The sequence below is a fragment of the Xenopus laevis genome, chromosome 8L (genome assembly GCF_017654675.1).
Source record: "Xenopus laevis strain J_2021 chromosome 8L, Xenopus_laevis_v10.1, whole genome shotgun sequence".
Lineage (NCBI taxonomy): Eukaryota > Metazoa > Chordata > Amphibia > Anura > Pipidae > Xenopus > Xenopus laevis.
The window spans coordinates 106,275,027-106,298,638 of record NC_054385.1 but is presented as its reverse complement, the minus strand read 5'-3'; the positions used below and the strand labels follow the sequence as shown (position 1 = coordinate 106,298,638).

Here is a 23,612-nt window from a genome sequence, read left to right as displayed (position 1 = left end):
TTCTATATATCTGTCTCATGCCTGCTCTCCCTCACTTTTTATATATATCTCCCTCACTTTCTATAAATCTCCCTCACGCCTGCTCTCCCTCACTTTCTATATATCTCCCTCACGCCTGCTCTCCCTCACTTTCTATATATCTCCCTCACTTTCTATATATCTGCCTCACTTTCTATATATATGCATAACTTTCTATATATCTGTCTGCCTCACTTTCTATATATCTGTCTCACTTTCTATATATCTCCCTCACTTTCTATATATCTGCCTCATGTCTGATCTCCCTCACTTTCTATATATCTCCCTCACTTTCTATATATCTGCCTCATGCCTGCTCTCCCTCACTTCACTAGGACCGCTTATTTACCTCATGTTTCCCTGTCCTTTCCCACTTCTCACTCTGTCTCTTCTCCTCTCTTCCCTGGTCCTTCCTCATTCTCCTCATTGCACCTTTAACTTCTTCTGGCATTTCCATCCTTTATGTCTCCAGTATTATTATATAGTCATTTGTTTCATTATGTTGAATGCCATTCCATATTCATTCCTCTACATATTCCCCCTGAGCTTTTGCCAGTCTCATAAATAATCCCATTGAATCTTTCCACCCTATGAAGTGTAGCAACATCCCTGACTGGGAGTTTTACTTCGGCTACAATCAGCCTCATGTTTGCCAAAATCATTCCTGTACCCCAGAGAGACACAAAAACACACATATACATGGCATTCTAACATATGCATATTGATGTATTTATACTAGACTATTACTCCTAGATAATCAAATAATAAAGAAAAAAGTTTCGGGTAGTGCCCTAGGTTTCACCGGCTGATCAAATATGGGCCCTTTATTTAAACATATTCACTGTCAGTGTGGGTTAGTTTTCCTCAAATATGCTTATTCAATTTGAGGCCTCCTAATATTAAAAGAAACGTGATTTTCCCACAGTGCTGCATTTTTTTGATTATATGTCAACATCATTAAATGACACAACATGTCGGAACAAGTGGGGCTATAATTTAGGTGCAAAACCAAAGTCCATTTACCATGTAACATTATCGAAGTCAACTGAGAAGGGCAAAGGTGTTCTCATGCATGGTGTCCATTGGGAGGCAATTTTTTTGAAGGATAAATGTATGTGGATAAAAGGCATGCCCGGACTTAAGACCTGTTCTACTTTATAGCACTGCACACTACTCCCCACACCCAAGTTATAAACAGAAGTGCTTATATACCAGTAGGTACATTCTATATAGTTCCATTTACTAAAGACAGAACCCCAAAATGCAGAAATCCATTGAGGGAAAACAGAATAGAAAATTCCAGCTTCTTCATCTTGGTGTTCTGAGTATATGGCAAGTATCACAACAACTAATCACAGCTGCCTACCTCTGAATCGTACTTATTATTACCATATTAATTTACTTTCCTTGGACTGATTGAGTTCTATGGTAAATGTAGGGATTTATTTTTGCATTCTGCTGAATAACAAATCCTCCACAAAAATTGTAGGCATTCCCATAAATAATAATTCTCTCTTGATACCCTGATGGGTGCTCCTGTCAGCAGATAACTGCACTAACTCATACATATTAAGTTGGGTTGAAAGAAGACCAAAGTCCATCAAGTTCAACCCCGCCCAATGAATCCCAGCGCACATACCTACACATACCCACTGAAACTATATATACCAATATCTATATTAATTGTATATTTTAGTATCACCATAGCCTTGGATTTTATGCTTGTCCAAGAAATCATCCTAAACCCTCTTAAAGGTGTTAACAGAATCAGCCATCACAACATCATCCGGCAGGGCATTCCATAACCTCACTGTGAAGAACTACTTACGCTGCTTAAAATTAAAGTTATTTTCCTCTATTCTAAACAGGTGGCCTCTGGTCCGATGATCCGATGATTAGTTTTTCGTGACTAAGTTCAGCTCTCACTCTACTGCACCAGCTCCTGCCCAGAAAGATGAGAAGATGGCAATGAGAAGCTTCTATAGAAATACACCGAGCCGTTGCAGTTTGTGAACAGGAGCACCAGCCCACGGTATCAGGCAAGTGATTATAATCCCTGGGAGTTGCCTAACATTTTGCTCCCCCCTATCACCAGTGATTAAACCTTTAGTTCTCCTTTAAGATGCCATAAATTCATGGTTTACCAAAAGCTAAACCAGTCGAGTATATACTGTGTGGAAGAGCATTTAAAATACAAAACAAATTTCCTTTGGGGGCTTGTAGCTAGTGGAGAAACACAGAATTCTATAGAGTAGAACATTTTCATGATGGTAACAGGGTGAAGACCCTTTAGCAAAGAAAAGATATTAAATCCAATAAGAGGCAAATTGCATTTTTTAAAAGAGAACCTCAGGTCTGCAGGGGCAACCCATACAAGCTTTGAGGCATTATGATATACAGTATCACACCTGGATTAAGTGACACTTTGGCAGTAATTTACTATGTGGGGCCAAGGACGAGTGCTAAAATGCCATAGGATGTCCTAAAATGAACAGCATAATTTACAGTAGTTTCAATAAACCTCGTTACAACTGTAGACCAAGGGCATGTGAGAAAAGGGAGTTAAGTTTGAATGCTACCAGGACTAAGAAACACAAAAGATCAGCAGAAAATATCAAACCAATCAAACTCAGATGGCACTTTTAGGAAAGGGACAAACTCAGTTTTTCAAAGAGTAAAATGGGCAAAATGGGTAAAATGCTAGCAGCTAAAATTCTTATTGAAAATAGATGAAGAAGCATGCCCTTGTGTCAAAACGCTATGCTCAACAGGTTTCGAATATCCGATTCTGCAAGAAATAATTCCATATATTGAATAAGTGTATGGAAATTTTGACAAAACGTTTACAATGAAGTCCTCCTTTCAAAGGGAATACCAGAGTCAGAACAGAGACGGCAATGCAAAATGGCACATTAAAATACTGCTCTCATTTGTGCATTGGAAAGTCACTTAGACTTACATTTTGTTCCATTATGCAAGAAGTGTAAGGTATGTATATAATAAGAAAGGTTTATTGGAGAATTATTAAACATGATACATCGGTTACATTGGTTCCGGATTAAAACCTGTAGAAATGAAGTGATAAATGTTACTCTCTCTCAGGAATTCTTGTCCACTGCCAACGCATTGTTTGAGAAGAACATCACCTGAGGCCAACATTGTGTGATAAATGAAGTGCTATAACTCATACCTCCAGTCTTCAGTCATAACTGACATATGGTGTTTTATCTGTCATGGCAGATACATATTTTTGTAATAGCCCCCAAACATGCTGTTTTGATTAATTATGGAAAATTAACCAGATAACTGTTTTTAAAGGGAAACAAATGTCTCAACACAACTACCTCTTGGTTGGTTTTTATTAAGAAATGGGGGTCCTTTCTCCTTTTTTTTATACAAGGTATGTTTATTAAGGAGGTTGTGTGATAAAAGTCACAAAATTTGTACAAGATCTTGCAACCCATAGAAACCCTGATCACCTGCTTGAAAAAAAATCTGATTCATTACTATGGCCAGACTTTGCTGTTTTAACTACCAGAGCTGTGGAGTTGGAGTCGGGAGCAATTTTGGGTATCTGGATTCCGAGGGGCAGATTTACTAAAGGGCGAAGTGGCCGTCCATAATGAAAATTCACCAGAAATACCATCTGCAGGGACATCTTCAATTTACTAACAGGTGTAGAGGACAATTCACTAGCGAAAGAGACCATAGTTAGCGCAATTCCGCACCCTATCACCAGGCGCATTTTCGCTCAGGCAAATAAAATTCACTAAAGTGCAAATTTTATAGAATGTTACCTCTTTCACCAGAGTTAAGATGAAGCTACATACTCCTCAATCTTATGTCAGTGACATCATATCCTGTATGCTGAAAAGTCATACAAATTATAAAAAAACACTGGCGTTTTTTCATACTTTAAAGCGGTATTGTCTTTAAAAGTTATAATTTAATGTATGTATGTAAATTTTTGTTTTAACCTTTTTTTTTTACCATTTGAGGCTCATGCCACATTTGTTTTAGTGTGGGCTTATGTCAAGGGCATTAGAGGATCTCTTATCTTTATTTTGCTTCCTTGCACATTGGCCACTTCAAGCATTTGCACCAACATCTCTAATAAAGGCAAATATACGACCTATATGTACCCATCCTATTCAAATTGACCTAAGCGCAAGTGTACTTACGAAGTTTTGCTAGGCAGAAACAAACCTTAGAGAAAGTTCGCTATGAAATGCTTGCACTGAAGAATTATGAATTGTGAAACTTTGCTAGTGTTTGGCTTCCGATACGCAACTTCGCATTTTAGTAAATTAGCATAGTGGTAGTGAATTTGTGCCTGGCAAAGTGGTGCAAACTGTGGCGATGCCTTCACAGGAGATAATTCGCCCATTAGTGAATTTGACCCAGAGTCGGAGTCCTCATAAATGTACTGACTGTGACTGCTAATAACTTTAAATACAAACGCTGAAAATAATCAAATCAGATTTTAGAGCTTCTGTGAAGGGGGATAGGCAGAAGCAATTCAATTTCTTAGAACAATACTTTAGTTATTTTGGATTGTATTTAACAGCTATTTACTTTACTTCTTTCAATCAACATGGAAATAACATTAGGAATCAAATAGCAACTAAAATTCCAAACTGGAGAGCTGCTGAACAAAAAGCTAAATAACTGAAGAACTAAAATATGAAATCAATTACAAATTGTTTCAGAATATTACTGAACAATTACTGAAGCAGAGAAGGTTTTTAAAAAGGACAATATTTTTATGACTGGTAGAGAAAAATGTATATACCAAGTTCAACATATTTTATTTATTGCATATGCTAAAGTCAGGATTAAAAGGCACTATTTGCAGACGGCATTACATATTGTAACATTTGTAGCACAATATTTGTTCTATCCAAAGGGATCTAGGTAAAAAGGCAATTGACGTGCGGTGATCATCGCAGGGCGCAGGCAGGTTTACGGTTATGCATTTGAATGGTAAAGGCAGTTATTTCAGCTACACCTAATATGACAATTTACACAAACGCATAAAAGCTGTTTGCTGTCTGTAACTAAAGACCAGCAACCAGTATGTAGCAAAATAGCCATAGACACAAAGTACAGGAGTCCAGAAAGAAAACCAAATCTGAATCCAAAAAAATGACTATGAAGATTTTCATTCATATATATGTTGAAGAAAACCTGTTGCACTCTATGGGCTTTTTGCAAATAAAAAACTTTTTATTTAGATTGACGTTTCGACTCTTACTGGAGTCTTTATCAAGATTATCTTGATAAAGACTCCAGTGAGAGTTGTAACGTTGATTGAAACAAAAAGTTTTTTATTTGCAAAAAGCCCCTAGAGTGCAACAGCTTTTCTTTAACTTGTATATATTACATCTGTTAGAACCAGGGCATTAACCCCTTTTGAGGTGTGTGCAGCAGTCTCACAGCCCTTGCTGTCAGTGAAGCAAAAAGTCTTCAGCTGGGATGGTAGTCTGCGAGCACAATCTAGCCCTTTAGAACATGGGTGTATATTTGTTCTAGTAAACAAGGCTGGAATGTCCAGGTAATATGTGTCTTTCTGTGACATCAGTGAGAGAGAGAAAGTAATATAAGGATGCAGTTCACTGGTTAATTCCATTACATTGTGTGCACTTGTGCGTTACACACACATACACACGGAAGCACTAAAAATCAATAAAGCTAAATCGCCCACAAGTACCCCCAGAACAGGTTGCACTGAACAACAAGCAGCATGGAAGCTTTCATGGGTCCCACACTGCAGAAAGAGCTACCGTTATTGCAGTTAGTGTTTATATTACAAAAAAATAAAAAAAATAAGACCGGAAGATGTTTTTTAATGAATCAATCCTTATCCAGAGCCAGCCTAATGAATATTATCATACACATATCTTCCTCTTTCCCTCACATAGACACACATACATAATAACAGAGCTGGGAAGAGCAGCAGGCAAGGCAGATTGATATATAGTCATACAGACATATCTATCAGCAAGTTCAGAGACACTATATGTAACGTATATAAAAGCCCAATGATTGTATATGTTTGTGTGCATAGCTCTGACAGATAAATTAATAAAGTGAGTTCACAACAGAGGCTGAAATGCTTGGGAATGTCAATAAACCATTACTGATCACACAGTCTTTTACATCTTCCAATCATAGGCAGTGACGCACCCCTCCCCCCCATACTCGGACCCTGCCTGTCAAAGTCCTGGATGGGGGGCAACAATAAGCCTTCTTGGTGGATTCTCTGTCTGCAAATAGCAAAGCCATTAAGGGGTTTACCCTATTACTGCTAGAGGGTCCCACGACTGATCGCTTGGAAATGTATTACAGGCCTCTGTGACAGAGAAAGGGCTAGACAGCTGGCTGCTAAAGTCGATGGAAGTACAAGTACATTGCCTGCAGAATAATTGAATTTCGGGACTTTTGTGAAAGCAAACACAGGCTGCGCTGCCTCCTTTCTGTGCTGTACAGGGTGGCAAGCTCACTGATTCAATTATTTTCTGGTAATTCAATGTATAACGTGTGCAGTATTTTTTTATTCTATATATTAAAGGGCCAGGCACTTTGTAAATATCCGTGCGGCTGTACTACTTGCATAGTAATCATTCTGATCAAACATGGTGGAGTTATTTAATTCAATGCAAAAGTACATCCTGCATCAAAATTACATATTTTTAATATTATTATTACATAGAACTGCAATGGAACTGCGTTAGTTAGAGATGGAAACACAGAAGAGTATTCTAGCCAGTGTGACAAATAGGATAAAAAACTAAAAAGAAATACATGGGAAAGATAGAAGAAGGGCTCACAACAACCCATTAATCACACAAATTTAAAACAGTATATATTTAAATAGACCGATCTAACCAGACCTGTTGTAATTTTCTTCCCTGAAGGCTTTGTTTAAACGGAAATGGGTAGATTTTGTGTGTGGAGAGGCTAATTAAAGACATTTTCTCCATTGTATCCCAACATAGTATCCCAGGGTCAATTCCACAATGCCATGTATAACACCCCAAAACACATGGCAGGAAAAACAGTGTCAATTTAAAGTAAAACACCTCCCGGAAAATCTTGCATAATAAATTTTGTTTCAGTTATGTATATAATACCCCAAAACACATGACAAGACAAAGAGAGTGGCAGTAGATGTACATTCCTAATTCAATATATAATGAGAGTGAATTTCATTCTAGAGATTTGTGAAATAACATTTGACCCCTGTTTTCTTCCTTGGTCAAATAATAAAACCATTATATTTTACAGAGCTTAATTACATTTAAATGCCCATAAAACCCTTGAATTTTGTGGTGTAAAAAAAAAAAGTCCTAGGTTTTTATGAATTACAGAGATTAAAAATATTTGGGATCCTGAAGCAGGAGAGCAGGTCACTTTTTTATTAAACTCTTGCTTGACCCTAATTAACCATGCATATTCACCAATTTAAAGTCATATAATCCCATAATTGTACCCCCATATAACAGCTTTTATTTCTCCTTTTTTACTCTACCTAAAACATTTTTTGCATAGCCATTTTCAATAGCACTATCAAGAAATTGTATCTTGAGAAATAATTCTAGTTTTCAGAGCATGTTGTATAATTGTACAATTCCTGCCTAGGATTTTATTCATTCTGATATCTGAATATCATTTCATGTAGAGTGGTGATGATTAATTTAGCCCACACTTTCGTTAATTTGCCCATAAAACGCCAGTGCCACAAGATTAAGACCAATAGTTCACATAGCTGTTTCGCATGTCAAAAAGCAATGTGCCATTGGCCAAATTCCACTGTTTCCTTATCACAACAAAATACTAGAAAGAATGAGTTTTATATGATTCTCACCTAAAGCCATTTGGACTTTACACTAGGGATGCCCTAAAACCATAATTGTATGATTCCCCCCTTGATTTCAGAACTTAACCTTATCTGCAATTCCATCCCCAGAATCCAAATCTTCACTGGTCCTTTTAATGGACCATGTGCAGGTAATCCCAGTTTCTGGCAGGAATTACTATGTAGTGAATATTCCACAGAATTTTTACAGAGATTATACGTCGTTCCCATGTCCCTACCCCTGTGGAGCTTACAATCGAAGGTCCCTATCACACTAAGGACAAATTTATAAGGAGCAAATTAACCTCCCTATATGTTTTTGGAGTGTGGGTGGAAACTGGAGTACCCGAAGGAAAGCCATGCAGAAACTGTGAGAACAGACTTCATCCAGACAATGTCTTGGCTGGAATCAAACCCTGGACTCATATTGCAAACATAAAAATTACAAAATTATTTCATTGTTCTTATGACCAGACATACTGTAAATCCTCAATATTTAATATTACTTCTCATAACTATAGTTAATAAAATGGTTTTTTTTTGTAATGTCTAATTTGCCCAATTTACAACAAGGCTTATGAGGGGCACCAGGGGCACAGTTTCCCAAGAAATTATCCACAAATACTGACAGTTAAATATGAAATCTCTCTTTATAGCTGCTTGTCCCCTCTCCATAAAGATATATAAAATATAGATCTATATACACAACCCCCTCCAACTATTGGTTATGTGACCTTAGACATTTTACTGAATTGGTAACAGGAGGTCAATGCCTTTTTTCCAAAGCTGAATAACTGGTGTCTGCAGGGATCTATAAAGCATTTTAATTGCTGGTTTCAAAAATATTAGGTTTATAAAAAGTATAATTACCTATCGCATTGATATTTGTGTGCATCTTTCTGGCTGCAGATAAAAACAGAGCTATTCATTGATCCTGGCGTGAATAATATATGAAATATATGGTGTGTGCGCACACCAACCGGTCCCTCCACCTCTCATCTCATGGGGTCCCCCTCCCTGCTCAATACACTCTCACGCTTTTTACTGAACCACTGAGTTAACTCCTTCTTCATTCCAGAACTACAGCCATTCCAGCCAATCTTCAAGGCCTACTGGAGTTGTGGGGTGGGGGGAAGCAGGCAGACTTAACCCCTTGGCTGACAGCAGTAGAGAACCAAGCAATGCCTAATGCATTGACCGTAGCAAGTCTAAGACTACAAGAATCTATATCTCCCTGTACACTCATGAAATAAAAAAAAGACAATATAAATTAGATCAGTGGGAGACACAAAAAAAAAAATCCCTCAGTGTTCCTTAACCAGATTTCTAGCTTCGACTCGCTTTAAATCTTGTCTGCCTTCCATTTAGCAATTTACTCTTTGTTTATCTGAAGCTGTTTCAAATTAATTTCTTCTGGTAGACAGATCTATGTTTGCACTATGCTTTCAGTGATTCATTCGGTTCTCCCTCATGCCGACAACCTTCAGCTCCAGTGTATGACCTCTTCCTCCAGCAGTCTTCTATCTCTAAAATATCTTTCCCTTGTGGACTCACGGACTCTAGAAAAACAGCTTGCAATAAAGAAAAGCCTTGCTCACTTATATAAATGACATTTCTAATATGAACGACTTATAAGAACGGCTTTAGCGAGCTCCAGAACATTGGATCATTATCAAATGTATTATCAATGTGTATTACTTTGGTGCTGCAGAATACTGTGCTTCTAAATAAAGTAAAGTCAGGTAATAAGAATAACAAAGGGCGCCGTTATCTATTAAAATGCCTCTTCTGGTGTCATACTTTTCCATCTATTTCTTGCATTTAATTGACTTAATCATAGAACTGACCATGGGAAGTGAAGAATTCCTGCACTACAACACAGTATGGCAGTGGTCAGTCATTTAAGGCCAGGGTTCCTATAAGGCCTTGACACCTTACTGTAATTAAGGGGTTAGTGGGAAAGGCAAACTGTTCTTATCTAGAATAAAGGCAACTATATAATAGAATAAGTATAAAATGTACACAGAGATATCAATTCAATTCTTCCTGGACTCTTATTATTGACAAATTTGAACTACCTTCAAAAATAATGGTGAAAAAATTATTTTTCATAAATAAAATATTGCTCAATGATATCTAACGTGATACTGTTTTACTTAATGCCAAAAATATTTTGTAAAGAATTTCCAGCCACAAACATATTATTGATATTATAATATTAATGGTCTTTTTCCTCATAACAACACGGTACTCACAGCAGTTCTTGATCAGTATACTGAACTTTAATATTATGGTTACTCTTTTAAGAGTATGTGCTGTGATGTATGAAAGAGACTGCCGGTCTATGGTTGGAAACTGAGCATTTAAGTAGAAGAATTAGCTCCTATCATAAATGTGGATATGATCAGCGGCAAAAAAATAATCTAAACTGCTTTTAATCTACAGGAATCTTTGGATATTAGTTCAATCTTGTTTTTGCCAGCAGAAGAGCCTGAAATAGATGAGTTACATCTCCTGCTCTAACACAAGCCTCAATGGCACAGTGTATGATACCAGCTGTGTGGAAATGAGCATTTATCTTTGTTCTTAGGGAAAACTAAATAGGCAGGAAATTTTTTTTTTTTAAATAGGAGGAAATGACTTAAAAGAAAAACCCACCAGAAATAGTATCGATTCAACTCTCCAGAAATGGCGTTATTTTGCTGGGTACCAAATGTTTAAACTCAAATCGCTATTTTCTTCGAATAAGCGCCTGTAAAGTAATGCAGCATGATGTGATCATGCAATGAAAATATACATATCGAAAAAAGAAAAGGTGTTTTTTTCCTAATATAGGCTGAAATGCCAACCAGTTGTGCTAAACTGTAATATCTGGTGCGGTAAAGAGCTGTGGCTGGATACGTCTATTACTGTGTTAGATTGTAAGCTTTGCGCTGAAATCAATGTCTCATTGCTTTTCCTCTCTGACCTCTGCTCTCCCCCCCTGCTTTTCCCAATCCTGTGACTGATCCCTAACACTTTGGGGAGTGACAGGTGATTTCCATATGTTCTGATAAACAAGGTGCGGGCAGAGAGAGGAATATGATTAACCCCTGCTGATTTCCAATTCTCATCCACCTCTGAAGGACACGGCTTGCAAAGCATTAGAGCTTCAATCACAGGCGCAGATTGGGATGGAGAGATACTTGCAATGCCTTCGGAATTGCTCATAATAGGCCAACAACTAGGAATCTCATAGAAAAGCTATAATAGAAATGTACTGGCAGGGTTTATAGGAGCAAAGCACAATTTATACATGTGCAACTGGGTCTGGGGAGATTTCCTACTTGCAGCATATAAGAGTTTTTCCTAAGGCAGATATATTAATTACTTTCTCGTGCTATGTACTTATATGTATACAGAGGTGCATCTAGGGGGTAAAAATTAAGATATATGCTTGTGTGTATGTGCCCCTGTGCCTGTAAATAATAAACCTATTGCATTAGAGGACATAAAAATGCTTATTTAAAAAGGAATGACTCCATAGGACCTCTGTGTCCATTAAAGTCCTTCCAGAACCATAACATTGTTCCTTAACTAATAATCATATTCATTTAGAAAGAGCCTGAAGAGTTTTATACATTTGTCAAGCAAAATACAGTCCCTACTGTATATACTGTGTATCTGTTATATAACTATAAGGAAAAATGTAAAAAAAAAAAATATATATATATATATGTGTGTGTGTGTAACATATACATATACATATACACACATAATTTGGGTGCAATACAAAAGAGACCTAAACAAGCTAAATGTATACCAAACATCCAGTGTATGTGTGGAAATATGCATACATTAAAATCAGTACTAACTGTATTATTTATCGATCTACAGCAGTGTTATTCAGTAAATGCGACGCATCACAAATATGAGTACGAAACAGTATATATATAATCCACATCTGCATTTTTGTGCATCCGTATTAAGTTAATAAAAGACATGACTCATGAATGACATTACCCAATACCGCGCCATAAGCCTTTAAATAGATACACACCTGCTAGTTACCAATATAGGTACTTGCACAGAGCTTTGATCACTGAACGACTGTCTGTCGCTGCTTTAAAAAATGCTACATTTTAATCTTTATTTTGTTTTTCAGATTTCCCAATAAACTAACCTGATAATATGAGGTTACAGACTCCAGATATATGGGAGTGTGGATGGGGTACACTAGCAGTGGGGAAAGTGACTTCCTAACAAATTCCAGCAATGTCACGGAGACATCCAGATAGATGGGTGGAGTGACACCGAGTGACACAGACAGACAGTTACAGGCACTCGTACTGTAACGAGGGCAGACAGATACACCGAATGTGATAATAATACACTTAAAATTGTATATAAATAGAGTGCCCTGTATGCAAGGCTTCTAGCACCTGCACATTAATGTTTACCCCTCAGTAGATGTAATTGCCGCATATCTGTCTATATATCTTCTACCTGTTTATCTCCATCACCTGTCTATGTATTTAACCAGTTTCTTCTATTATTGAACGTCTATATTTAACGCAAAAAAAAAAACACTCTCTGCTTTACAAGAGTCTCATGAGAGTGTAAGTATACACTGGCTTCCTAGTGACTCCGAAAGTCTGGTGCTGTGGTTCTACGGTGCTTGCTCAGTAAAAGAGGGAGACTCACTAGACTTTGAGCCCTGGTTCTGCTCTAGCAGCAAGGAAGGGAGGGATACCGACTCTGGCTAAAGGAACGTTTTTGCACAGGGTGCAAGGCAGGAGTCATCAGAGCAACTGACTAGGAAAATCAATCTCTTCAGTGTGGTTGTACAGGAAAGTGAAAGGTGAGGTACTGTACTACAGAAGGCAAAAGGACTGAGAAAGAACAATATTAATACAGTTGAAGAGACATATACTAGGAGTAGACATAAGAATCTATTCTAACTACCAGGCAGAGGCACAGGTAGTTACTGGCAAGGAGAAGAAAGCCCTGGCTTTACACTCAAGGGCAAAAGTGCATAAAGTTTCTGGGCAAAGAGCTTTAGTTTAATACCCGGCTCCATGAGTGGAGACAATTACTAGTTCTGGTGATGCACTGACCAAAGGGCATGAGCAGGGACAGTTCCTGGGAGAGTTCTGGTATGCTGGTTGCAAGGCATGAGTGGAGACAGTGGAGAGCTCTGGTTGATCACCGGCTGCAGGGCATGACTTCGGTGGGGACAGTTTTTGGAAGAGCTCTGACTGTACACTGAATGCAGAACATAAGTGAGGACAGTTACTAGAATATGAGCTTGCGCTCTGTGTAGGCTGCATGGTTAGGAATAAAAAGGAAATCCCATGTTGGCTGCATAGAAAGGGTAATTAGAGGGTAGGTAGAGTTAATGGGAGAAGGACTTCTTATTACCTAGTGAAGGGATAGAATAAAGGAGAGGCACACAGATATAGTAACACTACTGGGCTGCAGGGCAGGTGCAATGCAGAGGTAAGAGTAGTATACTCTGTCCCTAGGCTGCAGAAAAAGAAAGTTACTAGGACAACTCTTGTTATTATCTGGGCACAAGATAGTAGCAAATCAGAGGCAATTCTACAGATTGTTCCACACTGGCTGCATGTTCAGCTGAGTTACTGCTCCAACTGAAAGCAAGCCTTTGGTCCTATATTGTCTCTGTGACAGGCAAGAGAGTAACTCAAGGACGAGGAATGCTGAATCTGGAAAGGACAAGTTATACACTGGTTAGATTGCAAGAGTTTTTGGCAGGTTGGCATGTTACTCGTATTACAAGACCCTGGGTATAAAATACAGGTAGAGTTAATTGGGGAAGGATACGTTATTTTGCTACATCGAAAAGGAAGGTGCAGGGTTTGATTCAGCAATATTTGAAAGCAGTGGGGTAGTAACATTTAGTGTTACACATGGTACAAGGCCTGAGAGAGGGAATAACTGAGAAAGGAGTTCTGTTCCACAGACTCCAGCACAGGAAAGCATGAAATTACATGGGAGAGAGAGCGCTGATACAGGAGAGAGGGAGAACCATGAGATTGCAAACAGAGAGAGATGGGTGACTCTGGTTCAGTTACACTTTTACTCTGGGAAGTAACCCTGATTTTTTTACACATGCTGTGAGGCTGAAACAAGGGAGGGTGACTAAAAGAAAAGTGATTTTTCGCCAATAAGCAACACGGCGGAAATTTCAGCTGCAGAACTGGCTTCAGGGCAGCAGAGTAACGGAGATACTGGGAGGAGAAGTCTCATTATGCAATGTCTGAAAGCGAGTGTCGGGCTACTTGTAGCAGGCGGTTAATTCTACATTGAATCAAGGTCAGAGGAAAAGGGTGGGGGTACTGGAGAGAGTGAGAGCAATGATTCATCGCTGGTTGCAGGACAGAGGAAAAGGGAGAGTTAGCATGAGGATCACTGTGGTTCTTCACGGGCTACTGGGTAGGAGAGAGTTACTGGGAGAAAAGCTCTAGTTCCATGGCTGCAGGGCAAGGTGAAAGTGAGTGCCACTGGCTGCATAGCTCACAATATACACTACATACAGAACAGAAGAAATCAAGAGTGAATAGAAGGAATGCTCTAGCTCTGCAGGGGCAGTAGGCTGACTGTGAGAACTGCTCTTGTCTCAGGGCAGGAGAACTCAACACTAACAGGGGAGTGAGCTCGGCCTTTAAATAGGTTGAAGGGCAGGTGAGGGTATCCCTGGTACTGGAACTCTCTCTCTACATTGTCTAGATGGCAAAACAGAGGGTGTTGCTGCTATGAACAATTTCCATGGGTTACAGGGAGGAAAGCTCTGCTTCTACATGGAGGTTTCTACTTCTACACCGGCTGCAGGACAGAAGCCAAAATGCCAATTTATATTCGATTTAGATATATATAAGTATACATAATACACTGACACCAAGTAAATAATAGTCACCTGTTGTTCCAAACTGGTTTTGGCTATTCTATGGAATCAGCCCTTGCAAAGGGTAATATCTTAAACAATCAGTTCCCCCCAATCCCCACTATGTCAAGTCTTTACACTTTTGCATTAGAAATTGGGTTGTAAAATACCAAGGTGCCTAAAATTATTTACATCAATCTTTTAACTTCAATACAAAATGTCCCCCTACCCACTGCAATAAATGTAGCTATCCTTAGTAACATCGCAATGGGTTCCCTGTTGCTACAGCTGAGGCCCAATGCATAGTCATACAGTGAGCCTTCTAATGGATTGCAACCTAATATAAATTCTATTTCTTCGCATACCCTAATAATAATAACAGATCGCCCTATACAACATATGCCCCTTATTCTGCTAGTCAGGCCCCCCTGCTGGAATGGTCTGAAGAACACAGCACATTTCTCAGTCTATGTACCCCCCCCCCCATTTCAACTCCCCCACACTCACCACAGCCAAGTGCCTGACATGCTGGTTTTATCACAGGACCTGTTGGTTAGAAGTGTCTGGTGCCAACTAGCAGTTTCCCAAGGTGATTGGGTGGGACAGCGGATGTCCTAATACCCTGTGGTGTCCCTTTCCAGGGACATGGAAAGAACAATGTGGCTACCATAGGTGCTTCTCTTCCCAAACCAAACTTTCCACCCCAGAATCATGTCCCTCCTTCTCCCTACACTGGTATTCATTCCACATAACCCTTGCACTGAACCCCAAGTAGCTACCTACAGACCAATAGAGCAATAAAATACCCAGGTGGCACACAAGTTAGTATAATGTTTGTTTATTAATGTAGCCAGGAGGCTGTACCCAACATGCCCACAGTCTGTACAGCCAAAGCAGCTGGGTTATGGAAGTTTATGGCACTTGTCATGTATAAAGCACATCCAGTAAGTTCCAGCAAACACAATGCCATTCTATTAGGAGACATTCCTTACTCTCTTACAGACATCTATTACTTACAACACAAAGCCATAGGCAGTGCACACAAACAAATATATATGGAAAGCCGAGGGCAGGTGATACAAGTAGGGTGCTGGAATACAAGCAGGGGCACTGGAATAAAGTAGGGGTGCTGGTGATACAAGTAGGGGTGCTGGAATACAAGTAGGGGTGCAGGTGATACAAGTAGGGGTGCAGGTGATACAAGTAGGGTGCAAGAATACCAGTAGTGGTGCTGATGATATAAGTAGGGGTGCTGAAATACAAATAGGGGTGCTGAAATACAAGTAGGGGTGCAGGTGATACAATTAGGAGTGCTTGAATACAAGTAGAGGTGCTGGAATACAAGTAGGGGTGCTTGAATACAAATAGGGGGTGCAGGTGATATAAGTAGGGGTGCTAGAATACAAGAAGGGGTGCAGGTGATATAAGTAGGGGTGCAGGTGATATAAGTAGGAGTGCTTTAATACAAGTAGTGATGCTGGAATACAAGTAGGGGTGCAGGTGATATTAGTAGGGGTGCTGGAATACAAGTAGGGGTGCTGTTGATACAAGTAGGGGTGCATGTGATACAAGTAGGGTGCTGGAATACAAGTAGGGGTGCAGGTGATACAAGCAGGGGTACTTGAATACAAGTAGGGGTGCTGATATAAGTAGGGGTGCTGAAATACAAATAGGGGTGCTGAAATACAAGTAGGGGTGCTGGAATACAAGTAGGGGTGCAGGTGATACAAGTAGGGGTGCAGGTGATACAAGTAGGGGTGCTTGAATACAAGTAGGGGTGCAGGTGATACAAGTAGGGGTGCTTGAATACAAGTAGGGGTGCTGGAATACAAGTAGGGGGTGCAAGTGATACAAGTAGGGGTGCAGGTGATACAAGTAGTTGTCTGGGGGGCCCTACATGGCACCTATAGGACCTTCTTCCATAAAGCCATTCCGCTTTCCCTCCTGAAGTCGAGCCCCTACATCCCCACGCGTCTCCCTAGAACACTCACAGCCCCCCAATTCGCCCGCACACTCACCGCTGTTGGTAGGAGCTGACCCCGGGCACATTATGCTGGTGGTTCCCGTTAGCTCCACCGCTTCTGGCCGCCCCGGGATCGGGAGGAGCCCCGCCAGTCCCCGGAGCCGCCGTCACCTGCACGCTGAAGTCCGGGAAGATCCTGATCATCGCGCCGGCCGCTGTGTTCCCGTGGCCGGGCAGATCACATCCCCTGCCCGGGGAGCCCCGCACACCATCCGGCACAGAGAGCCGGGGAGAGAGGGAGGGAGACAGACAGAGGAGGAGAGAGACAGAGAGAGAGAGAGGCTGCTGCACTCACACCATCCTCCTAGTGAGCAGCTGCTGCTACTACTGAGCCTGCAACTAGTGACAGGGGACTACACTACTGCGCGCTAACTGCCTGCTGCTCTCACTGTCACCCGCCGCACCACTCTCTGCTCCTCTATAGTCTGCGATCTCTACTCACTCCCTACTCTCACTGTCTCACTAACACACACACACAGCTACACACTCTTCCACGCACTTTCTCCACACTTTATTTTAGACAGCTTCGTGCTTGCACACACAATGGACGGAGCTCTTGCATGGCCATGGAAATACGGATGCTGTATGCACAATGGACTCTGTATGCACATTTATACTGTTCACTGAATTTCTATAAATATATACAAAGTGCATGTGTCCTGCTCTGTGTAGTCGAACGAACTGTATAGACATGCACCTGCCTGGGCACCCATACACATCACAAGCTATACATATGCCTGGAGCAAAGCAGTAGTTTTCAGACTTTTTGGTTCCAAGCCAACCTTCTTATGTTCTAATGTGATCAAGGGGCACATACTATGTGTCACATTAGGAATATATACAGTATATGACATCATAGGTATCCTGCTTTAGTTCCGAAAACAGCTAGAGGAGTAAATAAATGTCTATTATAAAATCAGGCTGGGCCCACTTTTGAGTCTCCAGCAGTCTGGGAAGGGAATAGGTCCCTATTGGGAGTCAAAATAGGTTCTGGTATTTCAAGTACACAGAGATACTGATGGGCGAATTTATCCTGTTTCGCTTGACCGAAAAATTCGCAAGATTTCCGCATTGAAGTCAAAATTATTTTGATACACATCAATTTAGACACGCGCCTATTTTGGCCAAATGCATTAAAGTCAATTGTCGTCCGGATAATTGTGACGCGCGAGGTATAGGGTCCGTTATCCGGAAACCCATCATCCGGAAAGCTCAGCATTACTGAAAGGCCTATGACTAAGTGCCTCCATGGCACGAAACGCGTAAGGCCTTTGCTGTGGTGTTTTTGTTCCAATAAACTAACTTTTTTTACTACATCTATTTTTGGAGTGTGATCCAGTTTGTGCCAGCCCATTACTATTTTTCTATTTGCTATATTGCCTTCCTGAGCTGAAAGTTTGGGGTTTGTGCACCTGGATCCCCCGTTTGCTTGGGTAAGTTAGCGCCAAAATTACTGCCCAATGCATAGGCACTGAACATTTTTCTATACATCTATCCCTGATTACAGAAAGGCCGTCTCCTGACTTTATTTTAAGTGAATAATTCTAATTTTCAAAAGTCATTTCCTTTTTCTCTGTAAAAATAAAACAGTGGTACTTGATGGTAACGAAGCTACATGAATCCATATTGGTGGTAAAAATAATCCTATTGGGCTTATTTAATGTTTGAATAATTTTTAGGTATGAAGATCCAAATTACGGAAAGATCCCTAATCCAGAAAACCATAAATCCCTAGCATTCTGGATAATAGATTCTATATCAGTATTTGCATATGTCCAGTACATGCTCTGATCTTTATACAACATAACATATGTACCGATACTATTGCCTACAAAACATTCTTTTTTTGCACAAGCTACTGTATATCTTTTCTCTTTATTAGAATCCACACTGTATCTCCGGATTAGCCCAGGATCTCCAGTGCAGGATGCCACATAAAGTGCCTTCCCCAGACAGCCAGGGCACCAGCTGTGCATACTTCTTTGTAAGGAACTGGCTGTGTATCCCGGAAAGCAGATAAAATAAAAGTAATAAGGTTATGAATGGGCTATTGGGGAAAGGGGGATGTGGCCTAAACCCACTGCCGCTGGGACAATGAAGAAAGAGAAAGTATGTGGATTCCCCCCCCTCCAACCCGTGCATGAGCTGAGATAATTTGTGACACCCCTCTGAGCTAGTTGTGATGCAGCATGATTCTTGTTTCTTTCTAGTCAGCCCACTTTTCACCCTGTCTGTATGGTAAATCCATCACTAGTCGTTTCTTACTTACCCTTTAGTTACTCGCCATCTAATTTCCCTTTGCGTCATTATTATCTATTATAATTTCAGATTCTGTTGCTGGCTGATCCTCCCCAAGGGCAGATATTCTTAACGTCTGGATCAGGGCCCAAAATTTGGTTGTTTAGGGTGGGTCTCCATAATCAATTTTTCACGTAAAATGTGTCCCTACATATAGAATTATTAATAAAAACAAGGCATATCATTGGTTCTTAATCAATTTTTTGGTTACAGAACTGAGCAATTTAATTTAGGTGCGATAGACAAATCTCTCCTAGATGCTTTTCTTGTAATGATATCTCCCCAAACTCTAACAACCACTCCCAGACCCTAAAGACCATTCCCCAGACTCTTGCACACATTCCCTAGATTCTTGCAGCCATTCCCCAGACTCTTGCAGCCATTCCCCAGACTCTTGCAGCAATTCCCCAGACTCTTGCAGCCATTTCCCAAACTCTTGCAGCCATTTCTCATTTTTCAGATCCTTGATGCAATTCTGCTGATGATTGCCACCATTTTTCTGACTCTTGCAGCCATTCCTCGTTTTCAGATCCTTGATACAATTCTGCAGACGATTGCCACCATTTTTCTGACTCTTGCAGCCATTCTCTTGACTCTCGCAACCACTTGCCAGAACCTTGCAGCCATTTCCAGAGCCGTGCAGCTTTCTTGGGACTTCTAAAAGCTAGAACAGTTGCCTCCAGAATCATGTTAGACAGAGAACCTAGCATAGGGCAGAACTAGGGCCCATAGAGAAGTCCTAAAAATGGGAAACTGCTTTCAAGCCTTTTCTTATGTTATAGAGGTAGTATATCTTAAAATTAAATGTTAGTGTAACATAGACCATGGTATTTTAAGACAGTCTGCAATTGGTATTTTTGTATTTTTACTTTTTCTTCTGCAGCTTTCCCATTTTCATCGCTGTCTGGATCACTGGGACCCTAGCAGCTAGGCAGCCTGTCAGCGGGTACTGGGAATTATAGTCAGGACCAGCCTTGGCTGATGGAACTATTTAGGCCCAATAGAAACTGCTTTTAGTTACCGGCTGCATACCTCACAGTGCCAGCTGCCTCCTCGGATTACTAGTCACAGAGACGAAATTTTGACGTCACTTCACACATTATGTAAATATCACCCACCTGGAGATGAGAATCTTGGGGGTCATGGATTTGATGCACAGGGTTTGGAGGGCAGTCACGAAATGCTATATGTCTACAGTTTGTCATGAAATGATTGGGAGACTCAATGTTATGAAATGCATGGGGGCCAAAGTGTGTCATGACAGTTGTGTGGGCCGGACTGTACAATAAAATGCTCAGAATGCACAGGTAACATTACAGCAGCATCAGTCAACTGGAGAGAGGAAGGGACAGACTAAATTCTCTCACCAAGAGCCCCCCAGTGCCTGCCAGTTGACCCACCCCAAAATGGTGAAAACTGGCCCCATGGCTGGTATGACTGGCAGCATTTGTAGTTAGATGACATTTAGAGGGATACACATCCGAACATTGAAGCTGGGACTCCAAAATATTCCAGCTCTAGGAGGTCCATTGTTCTGCCCTGACCCAGCAGCCATTAAATTGAATCTCTTCCATCCCATGGCATTTCGCCTCTGACATGTAATGAGCATTTGTACTGAAAGTTGGGACCCATGGGAATGAATACTCTTTAGGCCTGTCTGGTATATAACGATACTTTATATATGTAATACATCCATCATTAAATTAACCACTTCATTCATGGAAGCCAATGTATACTGTACATCTCATATCTCCCTGGGGGGAAAAGCAGGAGCCGAGCGTTCCTTTTAATTCTCTGTCATCCATCCGTTGCTTCCCTATTTGTCAGACTTTTTTTCTAATATAAACATACAGATCGCTTTTCCTCCTCCTCATGTCTCTGAAAACCATTATATTTATTAGATAAACAGTACTTCCCTAATGCTTGAATCGGCCTAACTCCAGGCATCTGTAATGGGCCCTTATATGAGATGACAGGCAGGGTAAGTCATTATTCAGGGTCCAGAGGTCAGTATGTAACGTGCAAAAGATTCACTGAGATATTCTGTGTTAGGAATCAGTTATGTACTCTGGAGCACAGACAATGCACAGAGCTGCAATGTGAGCAGCGGATATTAATGCACCCAAGGCAGTGGCTTATAGGGCTAGAAATACATATAGCTCTTATACAATATGATATTGCATTGCATGTTTTACATGTAGTGCTTTAAGGGATTTACCTCGGTTCTCTTGATTTACTGGTATAAATATTCCATATTTCTATTCATGTCACAAGCAGAAGTGACCTGCTGATAAGCAGCATATGAAGAGCCATACAATTTAAAGAAGAACGAAAGCTGAATAAAATAATACTAGAATCAGTAGAGAATTAAAGGGGAACTAAAGTCTAAAATAGAATAATGCTAGAAATGCTGTATTTTGTATACTAAACATAAACATGAAATTACTGCGGCTGAAGCCTAATTAAACAAATGATTTATGTTTTTAAAGTTGGCCGCAGGGGGCTGTCATCTTGTAACTTTGTGAAACATATGACTTTGAAGATTTTCATTCATCCAGGTCATGGTATATCTAATATAAGTAATTAAAAAAAACAACTGGACTTGCTGAGTAATTATTGAAGACGTTTCACTACTCGTCCGAGCAGCTTCTTCAGTTCAACTGACTGGTGTGGGAAGTTCTCAGCATATAGACTCTTCCACTAATCCAATCACAACGGCACATTGTAACTCTATAAAGAGGTGACATCTGAAATTCACAGAGGTGTTGATTCTGTGTAGTTACTGTGATTGGATAACCAATGTGTCATGCAGCTCTTAGAAACAGGTGTTACTTTTGAGAGTTGCATGAATGGATGTGTGAAGTGTTCTGAAACCGCCGGGGTACAGATGTCAGAACCAGAGACGTAACTAGAGGAGGGCGGGCACTGGCGCGGGAAACATACTGCCGGAAACGGCCGCAGAACAGAGTGGCGCACGAGCTGCCGGGGGGCCCTGAGGGGGAGCAGGCCCTGGCCCAATCACACCCCCTGCTCCCCCGGTAGTTACGCCACTGGACTCAGAACAGCATTGTATGTAGCAGACAGGTGGAGTCGAAGGCCCCCGCCTCTGTTCAGGGATGGTTTCTCCACCTTGACATGAATTGCCTCTTTCACGCCTCATTCAAACCAGCGGTCTTCTTTATCCAAGATTCGAATAAACATTTTATGGGTCATTAACAATACTTTTGAAATGCTTACAAACCCCCAGATCAAATACCAGGCTTGTGTTCCACAGGCAGAGTATGGCACACAAAGGGAGCATAGGGCTGGCAAAGTATGGCACACCTAGTAGAACTGGGGGGGAGCAGTGGGTGCGATTGGACCATGGCAGCACCCCTTCAGGGCCCTCCGGCAGCTGAAGCCGTGTGTGAAATCTCGTGTGTGTGTGGGGGGCCCGGCTGCACGTCCCACACCCAGGCCCGCCCCCGCTAGTTACATTGCTGACACCCAGGGAGCATTGGGCTGGCAGAGTACGGCACACACAGGGAGCATAGGGAAGGAAGAACGGAGGAGACAGGGAAACCCTATCAGGACAACTCTAAGATGTACTACATATAGTGACAATGTGCTGGTGCCCCTTCAGCAGTTTTTATGAACAGGTGAACAATAAGAGCAGTTTCAGTCTGGGTCTCAGGGGTGAACAGTACAGGGCTTTAGGAGTGTGAACAACAGAGGTGTTACAAGTGTGAACAATGATGGGATGAGGTTTAAACAATGTAGGGGCCAGTTAATCTCTGTAGTGATACCTTTTAAATCTTATATATGGTAAACAGGCACAGTAGGCAGACTTTGATGTGGGGGGCCACTCAAGGGGGGTCGCAGGCCACATGCGGCCTGTGGGCCAATAGTTGGACAGCCCTGACCTAGGGTATCCTGTGCATTAATCCTCCCCTGACTGCAATAATAAGCTACACAGTAGATGTTTTGAATTTTACAGCCCATGGCCACCACAGTCCTTTAACAGTAAAGATCGGTGTCTCCAAAGATGCCCCTGTAGCTCCCCATCTTCTTTTCTGCTGATTCACTGCACATGATCTGTGCTGCTGTCAGTTACCTGAGGCCAACTCACATAATACAGTATATATACACTATATCATACATAATACCAGACTGTAACATCAGCTCTTAACAGATGTAGCCTCACCTTCCACTGTTGTTTTGATTATGTCCTATAGCCCCTAAGCTTATCTTCCCAACAACAGCACACTGAGCATGTGCAGTGCCACTGACACTCAAAAGATGGCCTACCAAAATCCAAGATGGGGAGCTGCTGTAACCGACTTTAAAGGCTTGGATCATTTTTGTTATATATTTATTAAACCTATGGGTTGGTACAGTTAGTTTAATATATAAAAACAAAATGATTTGCATTTTGGGGCTATCAAAGCATAGTAGCATACAGATAGGAATCTTTAAATGTAACCTCTCATATAAGAACCAAATGGCATTTTAGAATCATTGTTACATTAAATATTCTACTTTGATAATTTAGC

The 23,612-nt window shown here is 40.8% G+C and overlaps 1 protein-coding gene across 3 annotated transcripts in view; it reads right to left on the bottom strand.

The window, feature by feature from the left end:
* The window catches only part of npas3.L (neuronal PAS domain protein 3 L homeolog), a 295,122-nt gene extending 277,864 nt beyond the window's left edge, over nt 1-17,258 (bottom strand). For 2 of the 3 annotated variants that reach the window (XM_018231199.2, XM_041573347.1), the window contains exon 1: nt 16,778-17,258. In XM_018231199.2, the coding sequence (XP_018086688.2) occupies nt 16,778-16,926 (149 nt within the window). In that variant the 5' untranslated portion in view covers nt 16,927-17,258. The remainder of the gene's footprint in view (nt 1-16,777) is intronic. The other variant, XM_041573346.1, reaches the window with a different exon arrangement.
* Nucleotides 17,259-23,612: the final 6,354 nt, after the last annotated feature.